At 42.5% G+C, this 19,842-nt stretch overlaps 1 protein-coding gene across 1 annotated transcript in view; it reads left to right on the plus strand.

Annotated features, from left to right (window-relative positions):
• Nucleotides 1–19,842, plus strand: part of LOC135528053 (voltage-dependent L-type calcium channel subunit alpha-1D-like) — a 125,663-nt gene that overhangs the window by 45,182 nt on the left and 60,639 nt on the right. The window contains exons 4-7 of the mRNA XM_064956823.1: nt 12,018–12,157; nt 15,939–16,078; nt 16,991–17,143; nt 19,078–19,274. Of these exons, the coding sequence (XP_064812895.1) occupies nt 12,018–12,157; nt 15,939–16,078; nt 16,991–17,143; nt 19,078–19,274 (630 nt within the window). The remainder of the gene's footprint in view (nt 1–12,017; nt 12,158–15,938; nt 16,079–16,990; nt 17,144–19,077; nt 19,275–19,842) is intronic.

Genomic DNA, 19,842 nt, shown 5'->3' on the forward strand with positions numbered 1-19,842 from the left:
GGCCCTTCAGAGAGGTGGGCAAGGGGCCCTTCAGAGAGGTGGGCAAGGGGCCCTTCAGAGAGGTGGGCAAGGGGCCCTTCAGAGAGGTGGGCAAGGGGCCCTTCAGAGAGGTGGGCAAGGGGCCCTTCAGAGAGGTGGGCAAGGGGCCCTTCAGAGAGGTGGGCAAGGGGCCCTTCAGAGAGGTGGGCAAGGGGCCCTTCAGAGAGGTGGGCAAGGGGCCCTTCAGAGAGGTGGGCAAGGGGCCCTTCAGAGAGGTGGGCAAGGGGCCCTTCAGAGAGGTGGGCAAGGGGCCCTTCAGAGAGGTCAACGAGGTGAACATGGGCATTTTCATGTCTGCAGCTCTCTTTAAAGATGGTGTGGTGGGACGTAAGCCATTACTTGGATCCTACAACACTGCACACCTTATTGTGTTTCTCAATGAAATTGAGCAGGCTTGTCAAGGTGAAGGGGTCACCTATGTCATTGTGTGGGACAATGCCAGGTTCCACCATGCAGAGGTGGTTCAGACATGGTTTTGGGCCCATTCTCGATTCGTGACCCGATACCTGCCCCCATACACTCCTTTCCTCAACCCTATTGAGGATTTATTTCGATCACCATCCCCGAGAGCGTACCACCCTCCTTCTTGCCATGGAGGAGGCATTTGACAACATCAATGCAGACCAATGTCAAGCTTGGATTCTCCATGCCAAAAGGTTTTTCCTGCGCTGCATGAACAATGAGGACAATCACTTTGATGTGGGTGAGAATTTATGGCCAAATAAATGCTCAAGACAGGCTTGATGCAAATTAATGTGTGCTAAAAGTTATTAATTGAATTTGTTTAATTACATTTCTTACATTTGATTACAGACAGTACACCTATGTTGCAATTATATCTGAAAAATGAAATTGTTTTTTGCATGAATGATTGATCACACTTTTGATTTCACATTGGATAGATTTTCTGTATATTTTGTTTATGTAATGTAAGTGTATTGCCCAATGTGAAAACTGTAATCTACAGGACTGTGGCATATTACCTTCAGCACTTCTACGGGTGATTTGTAACACGCATCTTGCATTGTTTGCTATTTGATGAACTGGTAGTTAAACAACTAAATTGAGAAGTGATTAAACCAATGTTCTCATTACATTTGACAATAAACCTATATTTTGGATCAATGGTTGTGTGGTGAGAGATGTTTACACTCCAAATGACTGCACAATGACAGAGCTCCTATGAGTGTGAAGCAGCTAGCGCTGACTCAATCTCTGACCCCACAAGGTCTTCACGTGGAGATGCATCAGCTGCCCACTTCAAAGACTACTGGAGACGACTGTGTGTGTCTGTTGAAAACCTATGTCCTGGATGTGTGGTGGCTGAGGTTTAGTCTCTTCCAGACTTCTGTAATCTCACCCATCAGCCGGCTCTCTCTTGGGAACGAGGATATCACTTATGTAGCTGGTTGTCCATCTTCTCCATGTCCTTTGTCATTCCTCTTTCCTCTGTGAAGCATGCTTGTTTTGTTATGAAGCAGCTTCCTCTAGCCATCCATCCAATTATTTATTCATTTGATTTATTTAACTAGGCAAGTCAGTTAAGAACTAATTCTTATTTTCAATGACGGCCTAGGAACAGCCATTTAGCCATTCATCGTATGAATAGATTATTTACCCACATTGTTGTCATCCTATCAGCCTCACAGGTTAATTTGCTCTGTCTCTATATTACTCTGCATTAGCTAATCCCTGTGTGAAAATGTCTGCTGTCTGGCTGCCTGTCTTTTATTGCTCTGTGAATATCAGTAGCATTACGTCCTGTTCTGTACTGAATCAACATTGAGGCAGAGAAGCAGAGGCTGCCTGGCTGGCTTTATGTCTCTTTAAAATCTGCTGTTGAATTATAAGAGTTTACGGTTTGAATAAAGGGATATGCTCTCTGACCAGTATTACTGTGTAAGTGTAAAACACATGCTGTTACCCCGGTAACATTTGAATTATGCAACAAATGGGAGATTGCATTTTCCTGATGTTGACTTTGTGTTCTGAGATGATTTCACTGAGTTTGGTGGTGGAGAAATGCGTTGCTATGACGATAGTGTTGAAAAGTCACAGAATCTGAGATTTTGTGCACCACGTTGTGTGACAGTCAATTCTGTCCGGTGTCTTGTGCAAGACATTCTGCTTTGTTGAGTATATTGTTACCGCAGCACCAATCCAGACCTCATGTCCTGTCATCTGACAATCATCTGTCTGTGTGGCTCTGCACCATCATCATCGATCATCGTATAAATGACATTAATGTTGTTTTCACAGACCTTTTATCTGTCTATCTGGATTAACAACCTGTTTCTCTCTCTCTCTCTCTCTCTCTCTCTCTCTCTCTCTCTCTCTCTCGCTCTCTCTCTTCCCTAGTACAGTTTAAACCTGTTCTCTCTCTCTCTCTCTCTCTCTCTCTCTCTCTCTCTCTCTCTCTCTCTCTCTCGCTCTCTCTCTTCCCTAGTACAGTTTAAACCTGTTCTCTCTCTCTCTCTCTCTCTCTCTCTCTCTCTCTCTTCCCCAGTACAGTTTAAACCTGTTCTCTCTCTCTCTCTCTCTCTCTCTCTCTCTCTCTCTCTCTCTCTCTCTCTCTCTCTCCCTAGTACAGTTTAAACCTGTTCTCTCTCTCTCTCTCTCTCTCTCTCTCTCTCTCTTCCCCAGTACAGTTTAAACCTGTTCTCTCTCTCTCTCTCTCTCTCTCTCTCTCTCTCTCTCTCTCTCTCTCGCTCTCTCTCTTCCCTAGTACAGTTTAAACCTGTTCTCTCTCTCTCTCTCTCTCTCTCTCTCTCTCTCTCGCTCTCTCTCTTCCCTAGTACAGTTTAAACCTGTTCTCTCTCTCTCTCTCTCTCTCTCTCTCTTCCCCAGTACAGTTTAAACCTGTTCTCTCTCTCTCTCTCTCTCTCTCTCTCTCTCTCTCTCTTCCCTAGTACAGTTTAAACCTGTTCTTCTCTCTCTCTCTCTCTCTCTCTCTCTCTCTCTCTTCCCCAGTACAGTTTAAACCTGTTCTCTCTCTCTCTCTCTCTCTCTCTCTCTCTCTCTCGCTCTCTCTCTTCCCTAGTACAGTTTAAACCTGTTCTCTCTCTCTCTCACTCTCTCTCTCTCTCTCTCTCTCTCGCTCTCTCTCTTCCCTAGTACAGTTTAAACCTGTTCTCTCTCTCTCTCTCTCTCTCTCTTCCCCAGTACAGTTTAAACCTGTTCTCTCTCTCTCTCTCTCTCTCTCTCTCTCTCTCTCTCTCTCTCTCTCTTCCCTAGTACAGTTTAAACCTGTTCTCTCTCTCTCTCTCTCTCTCTCTCTCTTCCCCAGTACAGTTTAAACCTGTTCTCTCTCTCTCTCTCTCTCTCTCTCTCTCTCTCTCTCTCTCTCTTCCCCAGTACAGTTTAAACCTGTTCTCTCTCTCTCTCTCTCTCTCTCTCTCTCTCTCTCTCTCTCTTCCCCAGTACAGTTTAAACCTGTTCTCTCTCTCTCTCTCTCTCTCTCTCTCTCTCTCTCTCTCTCTCTCTCTCTTCCCCAGTACAGTTTAAACCTGTTCTCTCTCTCTCTCTCTCTCTCTCTCTCTCTCTCTCTCTCTCTCTCTCTCTCTTCCCCAGTACAGTTTAAACCTGTTCTCTCTCTCTCTCTCTCTCTCTCTCTCTCTCTCTCTCTCTCTCTCTTCCCCAGTACAGTTTAAACCTGTTCTCTCTCTCTCTCTTCCCTAGTACAGTTTAAACCTGTTCTCTCTCTCTCTCTCTCTCTCTCTCTCTCTCTCTCTCTCTCTCTCTCTTCCCCAGTACAGTTTAAACCTGTTCTCTCTCTCTCTCTCTCTCTCTTCCCTAGTACAGTTTAAACCTGTTCTCTCTCTCTCTCTCTCTCTCTCTCTCTCTCTCTCTCTCTCTCTCTTCCCCAGTACAGTTTAAACCTGTTCTTCTCTCTCTCTCTCTCTCTCTCTCTCTCTCTCTCTCTCTCTCTCTCTCTCTCTCTCTCTCTCTCTCTCTCTTTCTCTCTCTCTTCCCCAGTACAGTTTAAACCTGTTCTCTCTCTCTCTCTCTCTCTCTCAAATTCAAATTCAAATTCAAGCTGCTTTATTGGCATGAAAAACATTGTGTCAATATTGCCAAAGCAACAATGTATACAATATACATTGTAACAAAATTCTAAATGATAGCAAATATAAAATATAAAAGTGTAGTAAATAATAATACAAAATTAAATACAAAAATAATAATAATTACAGTAATAACAATAATAGCAATAACAATTAAGTTACTGCTTACTATGCAGATGTTATTATTCAGTGTCCCTCAGGCTATGGCAGGAAAATACATATTTGGCTGCAAGAGGAGCCATTGCTCCTTCGCCCATGAGTATTCTTAGTTTTTCCTCTGGGTTCAATTTGTAAAAATTTGGAATATGTTTAGTAATTTCTGTGAATAATGAATCTCTTTGTGAGGAATATTTATCACAGTAAAGGAGAAAGTGCATCTCTGTCTCTACCTCCCCTGTTATGCAGTGCCCACATACACGCTCCTCTTTGGGTAGCCATGTCTTTTTATGTCTGCCGGTTTCTATTGCCAATCGGTGGTCACTCAGCCTGTACTTGGTAAGGATCTGTCTCTGCTTCGTATCTCTGACAGAGTAGAGATAATCAGCCAATTCATATTCTCTGTTTAGGGTCAGATAGCAATTTAGTCGGCTTTGGGATTTTGTTTCATTTTTCCAATGTTGTAAATATGATTCCTTTGATTGGTTCATGATTTTGCTTATTGGAATTCTTTCTTTTGAAGCAGTGCTGGTGTCAGCTTGGTTGGTGAGGTCCAACACCAGCTGACTAAGAGGGCTCGTTTCTGGGCTCAGCTCTTGGGTTTGAAGTGATTTAAATTGCAGACTTGAATTTGGACTTGAATTCAGATGTAGCCAAAATTTTAATGATCTTTTCTGTATTTTCATTATTACTGGAAAACGGCCCAATTCTGCCCTACATTCTCTCTCTCTCTCTCTCTCTCTCTCTCTCTCTCTCTCTCTCTCTCTCTCTCTCTCTCTTCCCTAGTACAGTTTAAACCTGTTCTCTCTCTCTCTCTCTCTCTCTCTCTCTCTCTCTCTCTCTCTCTCTCTCTCTCTCTCTTCCCCAGTACAGTTTAAACCTGTTCTCTCTCTCTCTCTCTCTCTCTCTCTCTCTCTCTCTTCCCTAGTACAGTTTAAACCTGTTCTCTCTCTCTCTCTCTCTCTCTCTCTCTCTCTTCCCCAGTACAGTTTAAACCTGTTCTCTCTTTCTCTCTCTCTTCCCCAGTACAGTTTAAACCTGTTCTCTCTCTCTCTCTCTCTCTCTCTCTCTCTCTCTCTCTCTTCCTCTTCCCCAGTACAGTTTAAACCTGTTCTCTCTCTCTCTCTCTCTCTCTCTCTCTCTCTCTCTCTCTCTGATCCCCAGTACAGTTTAAACCTGTCTCTCTCTCTCTCTCTCTCTCTCTCTCTCTCTTCCCCAGTACAGTTTAAACCTGTTCTCTCTCTCTCTCTCTCTCTCTCTCTTCCCTAGTACAGTTTAAACCTGTTCTTCTCTCTCTCTCTCTCTCTCTCTCTCTCTCTCTCTCTCTCTCTCTCTCTCTCTCTCTCTTCCCCAGTACAGTTTAAACCTGTTCTCTCTCTCTCTCTCTCTCTCTCTTCCCTAGTACAGTTTAAACCTGTTCTCTCTCTCTCTCTCTCTCTCTCTCTCTCTCTCTCTCTCTCTCTCTTCCCCAGTACAGTTTAAACCTGTTATCTCTCTCTCTCTCTCTCTCTCTCTCTCTCTCTCTCTCTCTCTCTCTCTCTCTCTCTCTCTCTCTCTCTCTCTCACTCTCTCTCTTTCTCTCTCTCTTCCCCAGTACAGTTTAAACCTGTCTCTCTCTCTCTCTCTCTCTCTCTCTCTCTCTCTCTCTCTCTCTCTTCCCCAGTACAGTTTAAACCTGTTCTCTCTCTCTCTCTCTCTCTCTCTCTCTCTCTCTCTCTCTCTCTCTCTCTTCCCCAGTACAGTTTAAACCTGTTCTCTCTCTCTCTCTCTCTCTCTCTCTCTCTCTCTCTCTTCCCCAGTACAGTTTAAACCTGTTCTCTCTCTCTCTCACTCTCTCTCTCTCTCTCTCTTCCCCAGTACAGTTTAAACCTGTTCTCTCTCTCTCTCTCTCTCTCTCTCTCTCTCTCTTCCCCAGTACAGTTTAAACCTGTTCTCTCTCTCTCTCTCTCTCTCTCTCTCTCTCTCTCTCTCTCTCTTCCCTTCCCCAGTACAGTTTAAACCTGTTCTCTCTCTCTCTCTCTCTCTCTCTCTCTCTCTCTCTCTCTCTTCCCCAGTACAGTTTAAACCTGTTCTCTCTCTCTCTCTCTCTCTCTCTCTCTCTCTCTCTCTCTCTCTCTCCCCCAGTACAGTTTAAACCTGTTCTCTCTCTCTCTCTCTCTCTCTCTCTCTCTCTCTCTCTCTCAATTCAATTCAATTCAATTCAAGGGGCTTTATTGGCATGGGAAACATATGTTAACATTGCCAAAGCAAGTAAGGTATATAATATATAAAGTGAAATAAACAATAAAAATTAACAGTAGACATCACACATACAGAAGTTTCAAAACAATAAAGACATTACAAATGTCATATTATATATATATACAGTGTTTTTACAATGTGCAAATGGTAAAGGACACAAGATAAAATAAATAAGCATAGATATGTGTTGTATTTACAATGGTGCGTGTTCTTCACTGGTTGCCCTTTTCTCGTGGCAACAGGTCACAAATCTTGCTGCTCTGATGGCACACTGTGGAATTTCACCCAGTAGATATGGGAGTTTTTCAAAATTGGATTTGTTTTCGAATTCTTTGTGGATCTGTGTAATCTGAGGGAAATATGTCTCTCTAATATGGTCATACATTGGGCAGGAGGTTAGGAAGTGCAGCTCAGTTTCCACCTCATTTTGTGGGCAGTGAGCACATAGCCTGTCTTCCCTTGAGAGCCATGTCTGCCTACGGCGGCCTTTCTCAATAGCAAGGCTATGCTCGCTGAGTCTGTACATAGTCAAAGCTTTCCTTAATTTTGGGTCAGTCACAGTGGTCAGGTATTCTGCCGCTGTGTACTCTCTGTGTAGGGCCAAATAGCATTCTAGTTTGCTCTGTTTTTTTGTTAATTCTTTCCAATGTGTCAAGTAATTATCTTTTTGTTTTCTCATGATTTGGTTGGGTCTAATTGTGCTGCTGTCATGGGGCTCTGTAGGGTGTGTTTGTGAACAGAGCCCCAGGACCAGCTTGCTTAGGGGACTCTTCTCCAGGTTCATCTCTCTGTAGGTGATGGCTTTGTTGTGGAAGGTTTGGGAATCGCTTCCTTTTAGGTGGTTATAGAATTTAACTGCTCTTTTCTGGATTTTGATAATTAGTGGGTATCGGCCTAATTCTGCTCTGCATGCATTATTTGGTGTTCTACGTTGTACACTGAGGATATTTTTGCAGAATTCTGCGTGCAGAGTCTCAATTTGGTGTTTGTCCCATTTTGTGAAGTCTTGGTTGGTGAGCGGACCCCAGACCTCACAAGTCTCTCTCTCTCTCTCTCTCTCTCTTCCCCAGTACAGTTTAAACCTGTTCTCTCTCTCTCTCTCTCACTCTCTCTCTCTCTCTCTCTCTTCCCCAGTACAGTTTAAACCTGTTCTCTCTCTCTCTCTCTCTCTCTCTCTCTCTCTCTCTCTCTCTCTCTCTCTTCCCCAGTACAGTTTAAACCTGTTCTTTCTCTCTCTCTCTCACTCTCTTCCCCAGTACAGTTTAAACCTGTTCTTTCTCTCTCTCTCTCACTCTCTTCTCCTGCACAGTTTAAACCTGTTCTTCTCTCTCTCTCTTCCCCAGTACAGTTTAAACCTGTTCTCTCTCTCTCTCTCTCTCTCTCTCTCTCTTCCCCAGCACAGTTTAAACCTGTTCTTCTCTCTCTCTCTTCCCCAGTACAGTTTAAACCTGTTCTCTCTCTCTCTCTCTCTCTCTCTCTCTCTCTCTCTCTCTCTCTCTCTCTCTCTCTCTCTCTCTTCCCTAGCACAGTTTAAACCTGTTCTCTCTCTCTCTCTCTTCCCCAGTGCAGTTTAAACCTGTTCTCTCTCTCTCTCTCTCTCTCTCAGTACAGTTTAAACCTGTTCTCTCTCTCTCTCTCTCTCTCTCTCTCTCTCTCTCTCTCTCTCTCTCCCTCAGTACAGTTTAAACCTGTTCTTTCTCTCTCTCTCTCACTCTCTTCTCCAGTACAGTTTAAACCTGTTTGCTCTCTCTCTCTTTCCCAGTACAGTTTAAACCTGTTATTTCTCTCTCTCTCTTTCCCAGTACAGTTTAAACCTGTTCTCTCGCTCTCTCTTCCCCAGTACAGTTTAAACCTGTTCTCTCTCTCTCTCTCTCTCTCTCTCTCTCTCTCTCTCTCTCTCTCTCTCTCTCTCTCTCTCTCTCTTCCCCAGTACATTTTAAACCTGTTCTCTCTCTCTCTCTTCCCCAGTACAGTTTAAACCTGTTCTCTCTCTCTCAATTCAATTCAATTCAAGGGCTTTATTGGCATGGGAAACATGTGTTAACATTGCCAAAGCAAGTAAGGTAGATAATATATAAAGTGAAATAAACAATAAAAATTAACAGTAAACATCACACATACAGAAGTTTCAAAACAATAAAGACATTACAAATGTCATATTATATATATATATATATATATACAGTGTTTTAACAATGTACAAATGGTAAAGGACACAAGATAAAAATAAATAAGCATAGATATGGGTTGTATTTACAATGGTGTGTGTTCTTCACTGGTTGCCCTTTTCTCGTGACAACAGGTCACAAATCTTGCTGCTCTGATGGCACACTGTGGAATTTCACCCAGTAGATATGGGAGTTTTTCAAAATTGGATTTGTTTTCGAATTCTTTGTGGATCTGTGTAATCTGAGGGAAATATGTCTCTCTAATATGGTCATACATTGGGCAGGAGGTTAGGAAGTGCAGCTCAGTTTCCACCTCATTTTGTGGGCAGTGAGCACATAGCCTGTCTTCTCTTGAGAGCCATGTCTGCCTACGGCGGCCTTTCTCAATAGCAAGGCTATGCTCGCTGAGTCTGTACATAGTCAAAGCTTTCCTTAATTTTGGGTCAGTCACAGTGGTCAGGTATTTTGCCGCTGTGTACTCTCTGTGTAGGGCCAAATAGCATTCTAGTTTGCTCAGTTTTTTTTGTTAATTCTTTCCAATGTGTCAAGTAATTATCTTTTTGTTTTCTCATGATTTGGTTGGGTCTAATTGTGCTGCTGTCCTGGGGCTCTGTAGGGTGTGTTTGTGTTTGTGAACAGAGCCCCAGGACCAGCTTGCTTAGGGGACTCTTCTCCAGGTTCATCTCTCTGTAGGTGATGGCTTTGTTGTGGAAGGTTTGGGAATCGCTTCCTTTTAGGTGGTTATAGAATTTAACAGCTCTTTTCTGGATTTTGATAATTAGTGGGTATCGGCCTAATTCTGCTCTGCATGCATTATTTGGTGTTCTACGTTGTACACGGAGGATATTTTTGCAGAATTCTGCGTGCAGAGTCTCAATTTGGTGTTTGTCCCATTTTGTGAAGTCTTGGTTGGTGAGCGGACCCCAGACCTCACAACCATAAAGTGCAATGGGCTCTATGACTGATTCAAGTATTTTTAGCCAAATCCTAATTGGTATGTTTAAATTTATGTTCCTTTTGATGGCATAGAATGCCCTTCTTGTCTTGTCTCTCAGATCGTTCACAGCTTTGTGGAAGTTACCTGTGGCGCTGATGTTTAGGCCAAGGTATGTATAGTTTTTTTGTGTGCTCTAGGGCAACAGTGTCTAAATGGAATTTGTATTTGTGGTCCTGGTGACTGGACCTTTTTTGGAACACCATTATTTTGGTCTTACTGAGATTTACTGTCAGGGCCCAGGTCTGACAGAATCTGTGCATAAGATGTAGGTGCTGCTGTAGGCCCTCCTTGGTTGGTGACAGAAGTACCAGATCATCTGCAAACAGCAGACATTTAACTTCGGATTCCAGTAGGGTGAGGCCGGGTGCTGCAGACTTTTCTAGTGCCCGTGCCAATTCATTGATATATATGTTGAAGAGGGTGGGGCTTACGCTGCATCCCTGTCTAACCCCACAACCCTGTGTGAAGATTGCCAATTTTAACCGCACACTTGTTGTTTGTGTACATGGATTTTATGATGTCGTATGTTTTACCCCCAACACCACTTTCCATCAGTTTGTATAGCAGACCCTCATGCCAAATTGAGTCGAAGGCTTTTTTGAAATCAACAAAGCATGAGAAGACTTTGCCTTTGTTTTGGTTTGTTTGGTTGTCAATTAGGGTGTGCAGGGTGAATACATGTTCTGTTGTACTGTAATTTGGTAAAAAGCCAATTTGACATTTGCTCAGTACATTGTTTTCATTGAGGAAGTGTACGAGTCTGCTGTTAATGATAATGCAGAGGATTTTCCCAAGGTTACTGTTGACACATATTCCACGGTAGTTATTGGGGTCAAATTTGTCTCCATTTTTGTGGATTGGGGTGATCAGTCCTTGGTTCCAAATATTGGGGAAGATGCCAGAGCTAAGGATGATGTTAAAGAGTTTTAGTATAGCCAATTGGAATTTGTTGTCTGTATATTTGATCATTTCATTGAGGATACCATCAACACCACAGGCCTTTTTGGGTTGGAGGGTTTTTATTTTGTCCTGTAATTCATTCAATATAATTGGAGAATAGTCTTTAATAGTTGATTCTAAGATCTGTATTTGATCATGTATATGTTTTTGCTCTTTATTCTCTCTCTCTCTCTCTCTCTTTCTCTCTCTCTTCCCCAGTACAGTTTAAACCTGTTCTCTCTCTCTCTCTTCCCCAGTACAGTTTAAACCTGTTCTCTCTCTCTCTCTCTCTCTCTCTCTCTCTCTCTCTCTCTCTCTCTCTCTCTCTCTCTCTTCCCCAGTACAGTTTAAACCTGTTCTCTCTCTCTCTCTCTCTCTCTCTCTCTCTCTCTCTCTCTCTCTCTCTCTCTCTCTCTCTTCCCCAGTACAGTTTAAACCTGTTCTCGCTCTCTCTCTCTCTCTCTCTCTCTCTCTCTCTCTCTCTCTCTCTCTTCCCCAGTACAGTTTAAACCTGTTCTCGCTCTCTCTCTCTCTCTCTCTCTCTCTCTCTCTCTCTCTCTCTTCCCCAGTACAGTTTAAACCTGTTCTCTCTCTCTCTCTCTCTCTCTCTCTCTCTCTCTCTCTCTCTCTCTCTCTCTCTTCCCCAGTACAGTTTAAACCTGTTCTCTCTCTCTCTCTTCCCCAGTACAGTTTAAACCTGTTCTCTCTCTCTCTCTCTCTCTCTCTCTCTCTCTCTCTCTCTCTCTCTTCCCCAGTACAGTTTAAACCTGTTCTCTCTCTCTCTCTCTCTCTCTCTCTCTCTCTCTCTCTCTCTCTCTCTTCCCCAGTACAGTTTAAACCTGTTCTCGCTCTCTCTCTCTCTCTCTCTCTCTCTCTCTCTCTCTCTCTCTCTCTCTCTCTCTCTCTCTCTCTCTCTCTCTCTCTCTCTTCCCCAGTACAGTTTAAACCTGTTCTTCTCTCTCTCTCTCTCTCTCTCTCTCTCTCTCTCTTCCCCAGTACAGTTTAAACCTGTTGGCTCAACCATTACTTCCTGCTTACTGCACAATGAACCAATCAGACTTCTTTCTTTTAAATAGTATTTGTTGTTTTTATTTATGCACTGTGTCCCCTATATTGTAAATTATGGCTACCATTGCAAATATATATATATATATGTTGTTTAATGATAATGTAGATGTATAGGTGTATGCCCCAGGAATACCCGAATCACTCACCACTTTCGCTAATTCTGCCACCGCTGCTGAAAGCAAATCTGAGTGAAAAATCTGAGGGGGAAAAAATCTGAGGGAAACACTGTTATTATTCACATCTGTGATGTCTAATTATTCACATCTGTGATGTCTAATGGCCCACTCTGTCTAATGGCCCCCTCTGTCTTTTTTCTCTCACCCTCTCTTTCCTCCCTCCCCACAGGAAACAGTAGAATATGCCTTCCTGATCATCTTTACGATAGAGACCTTTCTGAAGATCATAGCGTATGGTTTAGTCATGCATCAGAACTCCTACGTAAGGAATGGCTGGAACATGCTAGATTTTGTCATTGTCATAGTAGGGTAAGTACCACGTTCCTCCTAGGCAGAGTCATACACACATGCATGTACTCACACACACTCAGGGGCGTACACACACACACACACACACACACACACACACACACACACACACACACACACATGACTATGTCAGGTGTTGCTGATGCCCAAGGCCCAAAATAAAGCCCAGCACTGAGCTCTGAAAGGTTGCAAAAAATGTTAACATAAATACAAGTATATTGTAAGATGTTATGTAATGAAAAACACTGTAGAACACAAAAACACACAGCAACATATTCAGAGGGAAAACACACATGCAACAATTCACCCTCCCTGTATATCAGTCACTATTTGATCAAGAAGGATCATCGGCTTAAGTCTCTTCACCACATCCAGTAACAAAAAGAGGCTCTGGCAATCACACACACACACACACACACACACACACTCGGTAGTACCTCTGTGAATTACCTGAGATCCTGTTGTCTGTCACATGGTTTTAGGATGTGGGTTCGGGTTCGGGTCAGGAGGAAGTCACACACTCGCTTCTGATTTTAAAAAAGGAAATGGGAAAAAAATACTTAGTGTAGCCTACTACATAATGCTGGATCCCATGATACAGTACCAGTCAAACGTTTGGGCACACCTACTCATTCAAGGGTTTTTCTTTATTTTTACTCTTTTCTACACTGTAGAATATAAGTGAAGACATCAAAACTATGAAATAACACACATGGAATCATGTACTAACCATTTTTTTTTAACAAATCAAAGCACCCCCACATCATCACACCTCCTCCTCCATGCATCATGGTGGGAACCACACATGCAGAGATCATTTGTTCGCCTACTCTGCGTCTCACAAAGACACACTGCGGTTGGAACCAAAAATCTCAAATTTGGATCAGACCAAAGGTCAGATTTACACCGGTCTAATGTCCATTGCTCGTGTTTCTTGGCCCAAGCAAGTCTCTTCTTCTTATTGGTGTCCTTTAGCAGTGGTTTCTTTGAAGCATTCGACCATGAAGGACTGATTCACAGTCTCCTCTGAACAGTTGATGTTGAGATGTGTCTGTTATTTGTATTCTGTGAAGCATTTTCTGAGGCTGGTAGCTCTATTGAACTTATCCTCTGCAGCAGAGGAAACTCTGGGTCTTACTTTCCTGAGACGGTCCTCATCAGAGCCAGTTTCATCATAGTGCTTGATGGTTTTTGCGACTGCACTTGAAGAAACTTTCATATTTCTTTACATTTTCTACATTGACTGACCTTCATTTCTTAAAGTAATGATGGACTGTCATTTCTCTTTGCTTATTTGAGCTGTTTTTGCCATAATATGGACTTGGTCTTTTACCAAATAGGTCTATCTTCTGTATACCACCCCTATCTTGTCACAACACAACTAATTGACTCAAACGCATTAAGAAGGACATAAATTTACTTTTTACAAGACACAGCTATTAATTGAAATGCATTCCAGGTGACTACCTCATGAAGCTGGTTGAGAGAATGCCAAGAGTGTACAAAGCTGTCATCAAGGCAAAAGGTGGCTACTTTAAAGAATCTCAAATATAAAATATATTTTGGTTAACACTTTTTTGGTCACTACATGATTCCATGTGTGTTTTTTCATAGTTTTCATGTCTTCACTATTATTCCACAATGTAGAAAATAGTAAAAATAAAGAAAAACCCTTGAATGAGTAGGTTGTCCAATTTTTGGACTGGTACTGTATATCTGGGAAGAGCTGAGCCTTCCTTGAAGGGTATTCTTCTCGTTATTTTCTCTCGTTTCAATGGCTTTCTGTAATGGTAGTTGATATCATTTGAATTATATTTTCCTACACTCATTATTGACAGAAATATATAATTTTATTGAGGGGTGTGTCGGCAGACAGACTCTGGGTTGTGTTAACCAGGGGAAACACACACACACACAGAGAGAGAGACCTTGTGTGGTGGTCAGGGTGACGCTTATATCCTGCACAGCTTCCCCGTGGAGCTCCAGTGTAAACTGAGGACGAGGTGTGAAACACTGAATGTAAACATAGAGAGATAAAGGGGGATTAAACAACACGTTTCACTGCACCTGTTTGGTGTATGTGACAATAAAACACACACACCCATACACACTACAGTAGATGGCCCAGAAAATACCATTAAGATAAATCAAAGCTCTGTCACCTGATTCTCAGAAAGCCCTATGACTCAGAGCTGTATGTTACAATGATGTCATCAATATCTCTGTGTGTCTGACCTTTGTGATATTTCTCTCTCTCTCTCTCTCTCTCTTTATCTCTCTCTCTCTCTTTATCTCTCTCTCTCTATCTCTCTATCTCTCTCTTTATCTCTCTCTCTCTCTTTATCTCTCTCTCTCTTTATCTCTCTCTTTCTCTTTCTCTCTCTCTCTTTCTCTCTCTCTCTCTTTATCTCTCTCTCCCTCTCTCTCTTTATCTCTCACTCTCTCTTTATCTCTCTCTCTCTTTATCTTGCTCTCTCGCTCTCTCTCTCTCTTTCTCTCTCTTTCTCTTTCTCTCTCTCTCTCTTTATCTCTCTCTCGCTCTCTCTCTCTCTCTCGCTCTCTCTGTCTCTCTCTCTCTCGCGCTCTCTCTCTCTCTCTCTCTTTATCTCTCTCTTTATCTCTCTCTCTCGCTCTCTCTCTCTCTTTATCTCTCTCTCTCTCTTTATCTCTCTCTCTTTATCTTTATCTCTCTCTCTCTCGCGCTCTCTCTCTCTCTCTCTCTGTCTCTCTTTATCTCTCTTTATCTTTATCTTTATCTCTCTCTCTCGCGCTCTCTCTCTCTCTCTCTCTCTGTCTCTCTTTATCTCTCTCTCTCTCGCTCTCTCTCTCTCTCTCTCTCTGTCTCTCTTTATCTTTATCTCTCTTTATCTTTATCTCTCTCTCTCTCTCTCTCTCTCTCTCTCTCTGTCTCTCTTTATCTTTATCTCTCTCTCTCTCTCTCTCTCTCTCTCTCTCTCTCTCTCTCTCTCTCTCTCTGTCTCTCTTTATCTTTATCTCTCTTTATCTTTATCTCTCTCTCTCTCTCTCTCTCTCTCTGTCTCTCTTTATCTCTCTCTCTCTCGTGCTCTCTCTCTCTCTCTCTCTCTCTGTCTCTCTTTATCTTTATCTCTCTTTATCTTTATCTCTCTCTCTCTCTCTCTCTCTCTCTGTCTCTCTCTCTCTTTATCTTTATCTCTCTCTCTCTCTCTTATCTCTCTCTCTCTCTCTCTCTCTCTCTCTGTATCTCTCTCTGTCTCTCTCTCTCTTTATCTTTATCTCTCTCTCTCGCGCTCTCTCTCTCTCTCTCTCTCTCTGTCTCTCTTTATCTTTATCTCTCTTTATCTTTATCTCTCTCTCTCTGTCTCTCTTTATCTCTCTCTCTCTCGCTCTCTCTCTCTCTCTCTCTCTGTCTCTCTTTATCTTTATCTCTCTTTATCTTTATCTCTCTCTCTCTCTCTCTCTCTCTCTCTCTCTCTCTCTGTCTCTCTCTCTCTTTATCTCTCTCTTTCTCTTTTCTCTCTCTCTCTTTATCTCTCTCTCGCTCTCTCTCGCTCTCTCTGTCTCTCTCTCTCTCGCGCTCTCTCTCTCTCTCTCTCTCTTTATCTCTCTCTCTTTATCTCTCTCTCTCGCTCTCTCTCTCTTTATCTCTCTCTCTCTCTCTTTATCTCTCTCTCTTTATCTTTATCTCTCTCTCTCTCTCTCTCTCTCTCTCTCTCTGTCTCTCTTTATCTCTCTCTCTCTCTCTCTCTCTCTCTCTCTCTGTCTCTCTTTATCTCTCTTTCCCCTCTCTCCTCCCCCACAGGTTGTTCAGTGTAGTTCTGGAGGTGATAACCAAAGAGGGTGATGCGGGGGCTCAGGGGGGTAAACCAGGAGGCTTTGACGTCAAGGCCCTCCGAGCATTCCGTGTGCTTCGCCCCCTCCGTCTTGTCTCAGGAGTACCCAGTGAGTCGCCATTGTGCCAGAACATGTCTTCACTATGGAGATACGTTACCATGTTTATACCATATGAAGAGTTTATTTCCAAAATGCAAAACACCAATTTTTCACATTTGTGTTTTTTCATCTTTTGAAAGTATTTCTTATGGGTAAAATATTACTTATGGGTAAAATATTACTTATGGGTAAAATATTACTTATGGGTAAAATGTTTTTTGGGCGGACAAAATGCTATATATCCATTGTTTAGCTAGAATGGAATATTTGATTGTGATAATTGTTAGCTATCTTAAGATGAATGCAGTTACTCAAAGTCACTCTGGATAAGAGCTTCTGCTAAATGACTAACATGTCAAATGTTTTACATACAGATCTCATATTATTGTATTGATTTATAATTACAAAAATAAAATATATTTTGATGTCACAATTGTATCCTTTGTACATTGCTTTATTAAAATGTGGTTATTTGTTACATTTGACTGTGTAAAGTAAGTACTACTTAGGTCACTGTGAGTGAGGTGGATATATAGCATTTTGGGAAAAACATGATTATTTGTCTTTCTGAAATGAAACCATCAAGTGAAAGACTTAAAACAAATACATGTCATTGAATAACCCCGTTACATAATTACAGTGGTGTGTTTTTTCACTCTCTCTTTCATCATTTCTTTCAGCAATAAAAGCTCATTTACCTGCATTTCTGAAAATAAATATATAGCATTTTGGAATTAAAATCTTCATATGTCTCTAGTTCAATATGACGTTTTCATTGATACCCGTGTACAGTCTGAAATCCATAGGCATGAACATCAATAAATAGTTTAGAATTAGGTTCGTTATGTCCGCATAGCATTATACTGTGTGTGTGTGTGTGTGTGTGTGTGTATCTGAGCCCTCTCTCTCTGTCTCTGTCAGGTTTACAGGTAGTGTTGAACGCCATCATTAAAGCCATGGTTCCTCTGCTCCACATCGCTCTGCTAGTCCTCTTCGTCATCATCATCTATGCCATCATCGGCCTGGAACTCTTCATCGGCAAGATGCACGCCACTTGCTACCTGGTGGGCACCGGTAAGGACCTGCGTCCGTAATCTGTCCATCTCAGTCCTCCTCTGTCTGTCACAAGTTAAACTCTTTCCATATGTTGATGCATGTCAGATCTACATAAAGAGACAGACAAGAGTTATGCTGCATTTAGATGATGGATGCAAAAAAAAAGTCTTACCAGTCGGAATAGCGGGACAAGAAAGCAAGGAAGATGGTGACGCAAAAAGCAAGCCTGCACAATGGTGTAGTGATTTCAGTAAACAATCAGTGCAAATCAACATCTGGTAGAAAACAATGCTATGGCAGACGGCAAAGATTTCAATATTTTAACTCTGGCGGCAAGTCCCGTCTACCGTGGTGGCTGAAGGCCTTCACCGCCAGCCCCCAGCTGCATCTACGTCGTTCTCTCATTGAAACCAATGGCATCCTGTCTACCGTGGTGGCTGAAGGCCTTCACCGCCAGCCCCCAGCTGCATCTACGTCGTTCTCTCATTGAAACCAATGGCATCCTGTCTACCGTGGTGGCTGAAGGCCTTCACCGCCAGCCCCCAGCTGCATCTACGTCGTTCTCTCATTGAAACCAATGGCATCCTGTTTGCCGTCTACCTCGTGACTCTAAACGCAGCATTACTGATAACCAATGCTGTAGAAAAACACTTGGCTCAAACCTTTTGTGACTGATATGAATCATCTGTCTGTACAAACCCTAAGACTTCAGTCACTCACTAGTTGGAATCGGCTTTGATTCAATATTTAATCTGCTGACAATCATGACCCTTATTCTAGCACTCAGTCCCTGAATATGAATGAATATACAATGAATATTACTTCCAGCCAATCAGGGGGATCTATATGAAACATGTATATGAAAGCTAGATGACATTGTTTCATTTCTCAGCTAAAAATAATCTGGTTTTATAGTGGGGAGTTGATGGACAGCATGTGTGTATGTATTGCTCTTTGTCTTTGTTACTTGCTTGTTTACATCCCTGTGGTAGTTTAGAAGCAGCGATACAGGGCAGTTCAGGGCAGGGTAGACCCAGATCTCTGCTAGCTGTAATCCAGGGCTCTATGCTGATGTTTGCCCTTGAGAAAGGCACTTACCTGGGACTCAGACTCCTTCTCATCATCATGATATTAGAAGTGATTATGGATGAAAGGAGATGTAAGCCATGTCAGTTGAGCAGATGAAGTGGAACTGCAGGGGGTGAATTTATGAATGTATTGTGTGTGTGATTATGAATGTAATGTGTGTGTGATTATGAATGTAATGTGTGTGTGATTATGAATGTAATGTGTATGTGATTATGAATCTAATGTATGTGATTATGAATCTAATGTATGTGATTATGAATGTAATTTGTGTGATTATGAATGTAATTTGCATGCAACATCAGCAGGGAGTTAGGGACAGTGAGAATGGTTGTGTGTGTGTGTGTGTGTGTGTGTGTGTGTGTGTGTGTGTGTGTGTGTGTGTGTGTGTGTGTGTGTGTGTGTGTGTGTGTGTGTGTGTGTGTGTGTGTGTGTGTGTGTGTGTGTGTGTGTGTGTGTGTGTGTGTGCGTGTGTGTGTGTGTGTGAGAGAGAGAGAGAAAAAAATGCCTCTGATGTGCTAGTGTGCCATAAGAATAATGTGTTAAACACTGTACTGTACACTATACATGTATACATATAAAATGTGTATCTGTAAACAAGAGTATGTAAGCTAAACTAGACAAAATGGTTTGCTTTATAAGGGAATAAAAAGCCACATTCTCTGTGCGTCCGTGTTTTTTCACACCTCTGACTGTATTTGATATTCTTGTTGTCCTCTGTTGTTTTGTGTCATTGTTTACTAAGCTGTTGTCAGGCATTCCATGCGGTGCGTTATTGTTGTCCATGTTTAGTAACTTCTAACTATTCTCCTTCCCTCATTCTCCCATATCTCTCCCTTCCCCTCTCTCTCTCTATATCCCTGTAGGCATTCTGGCAGAGGAGGAGCCTGTTCCGTGTGCAATGTCAGGCCATGGGCGCCAGTGCATGATGAATGGGACTGTGTGTAGAGAGGGATGGCATGGCCCCAACGGTGGCATCACCAACTTTGACAACTTCCTGTTTGCCATGCTTACTGTTTTCCAGTGTATCACCATGGAGGGCTGGACTGATGTTCTCTACTGGGTGAGGCTGCTGCTTTATGAACCACACCCAGCTAGCAACTAGTTAGCCATCTCTACTCACAGTAACACAGAGGTTTCAACAGGGTTAGCTTAGCGTCATCGCTAATACTGGATGAGCTCCAATCAAATCCAACCTATAGAACCTCTAAAATGTCAGACTAGAGGTCTCCAACTTCTTGGACCCGCACCAAGATGAACCTGGGGCTTTCCCATTCGGAGCCGATATGCATGAATACATTTTTAAAATATAGAAACACGTTCCGAACGGACCCGAGGACAACTAGACTTGTATAGACCTAGTCGGATCCAGACCAGGGTCAAATCCGAGTGAGGGAAGCATCAGAAAAGTGTTTAAGGTACTTTATTAACCAGAGTTGATAAAGTGTGAGGTAGAGAGAGGTGACGCTCCAGCAGGGGCTGTGCTGTGTGTAGGCTACTGTGAATGTGAGCGAGTGACACAGGGAGGAGGGAGGGAGAGACGGCAGAGCAATCAACCAAACCGGCTTGTGCTATAGTATACTAATAGCTGCCATATCTAGGTTATTTATCATTCAATATGATCACGTAGT

Source organism: Oncorhynchus masou, chromosome 33 (genome assembly GCF_036934945.1).
Source record: "Oncorhynchus masou masou isolate Uvic2021 chromosome 33, UVic_Omas_1.1, whole genome shotgun sequence".
Lineage (NCBI taxonomy): Eukaryota > Metazoa > Chordata > Actinopteri > Salmoniformes > Salmonidae > Oncorhynchus > Oncorhynchus masou.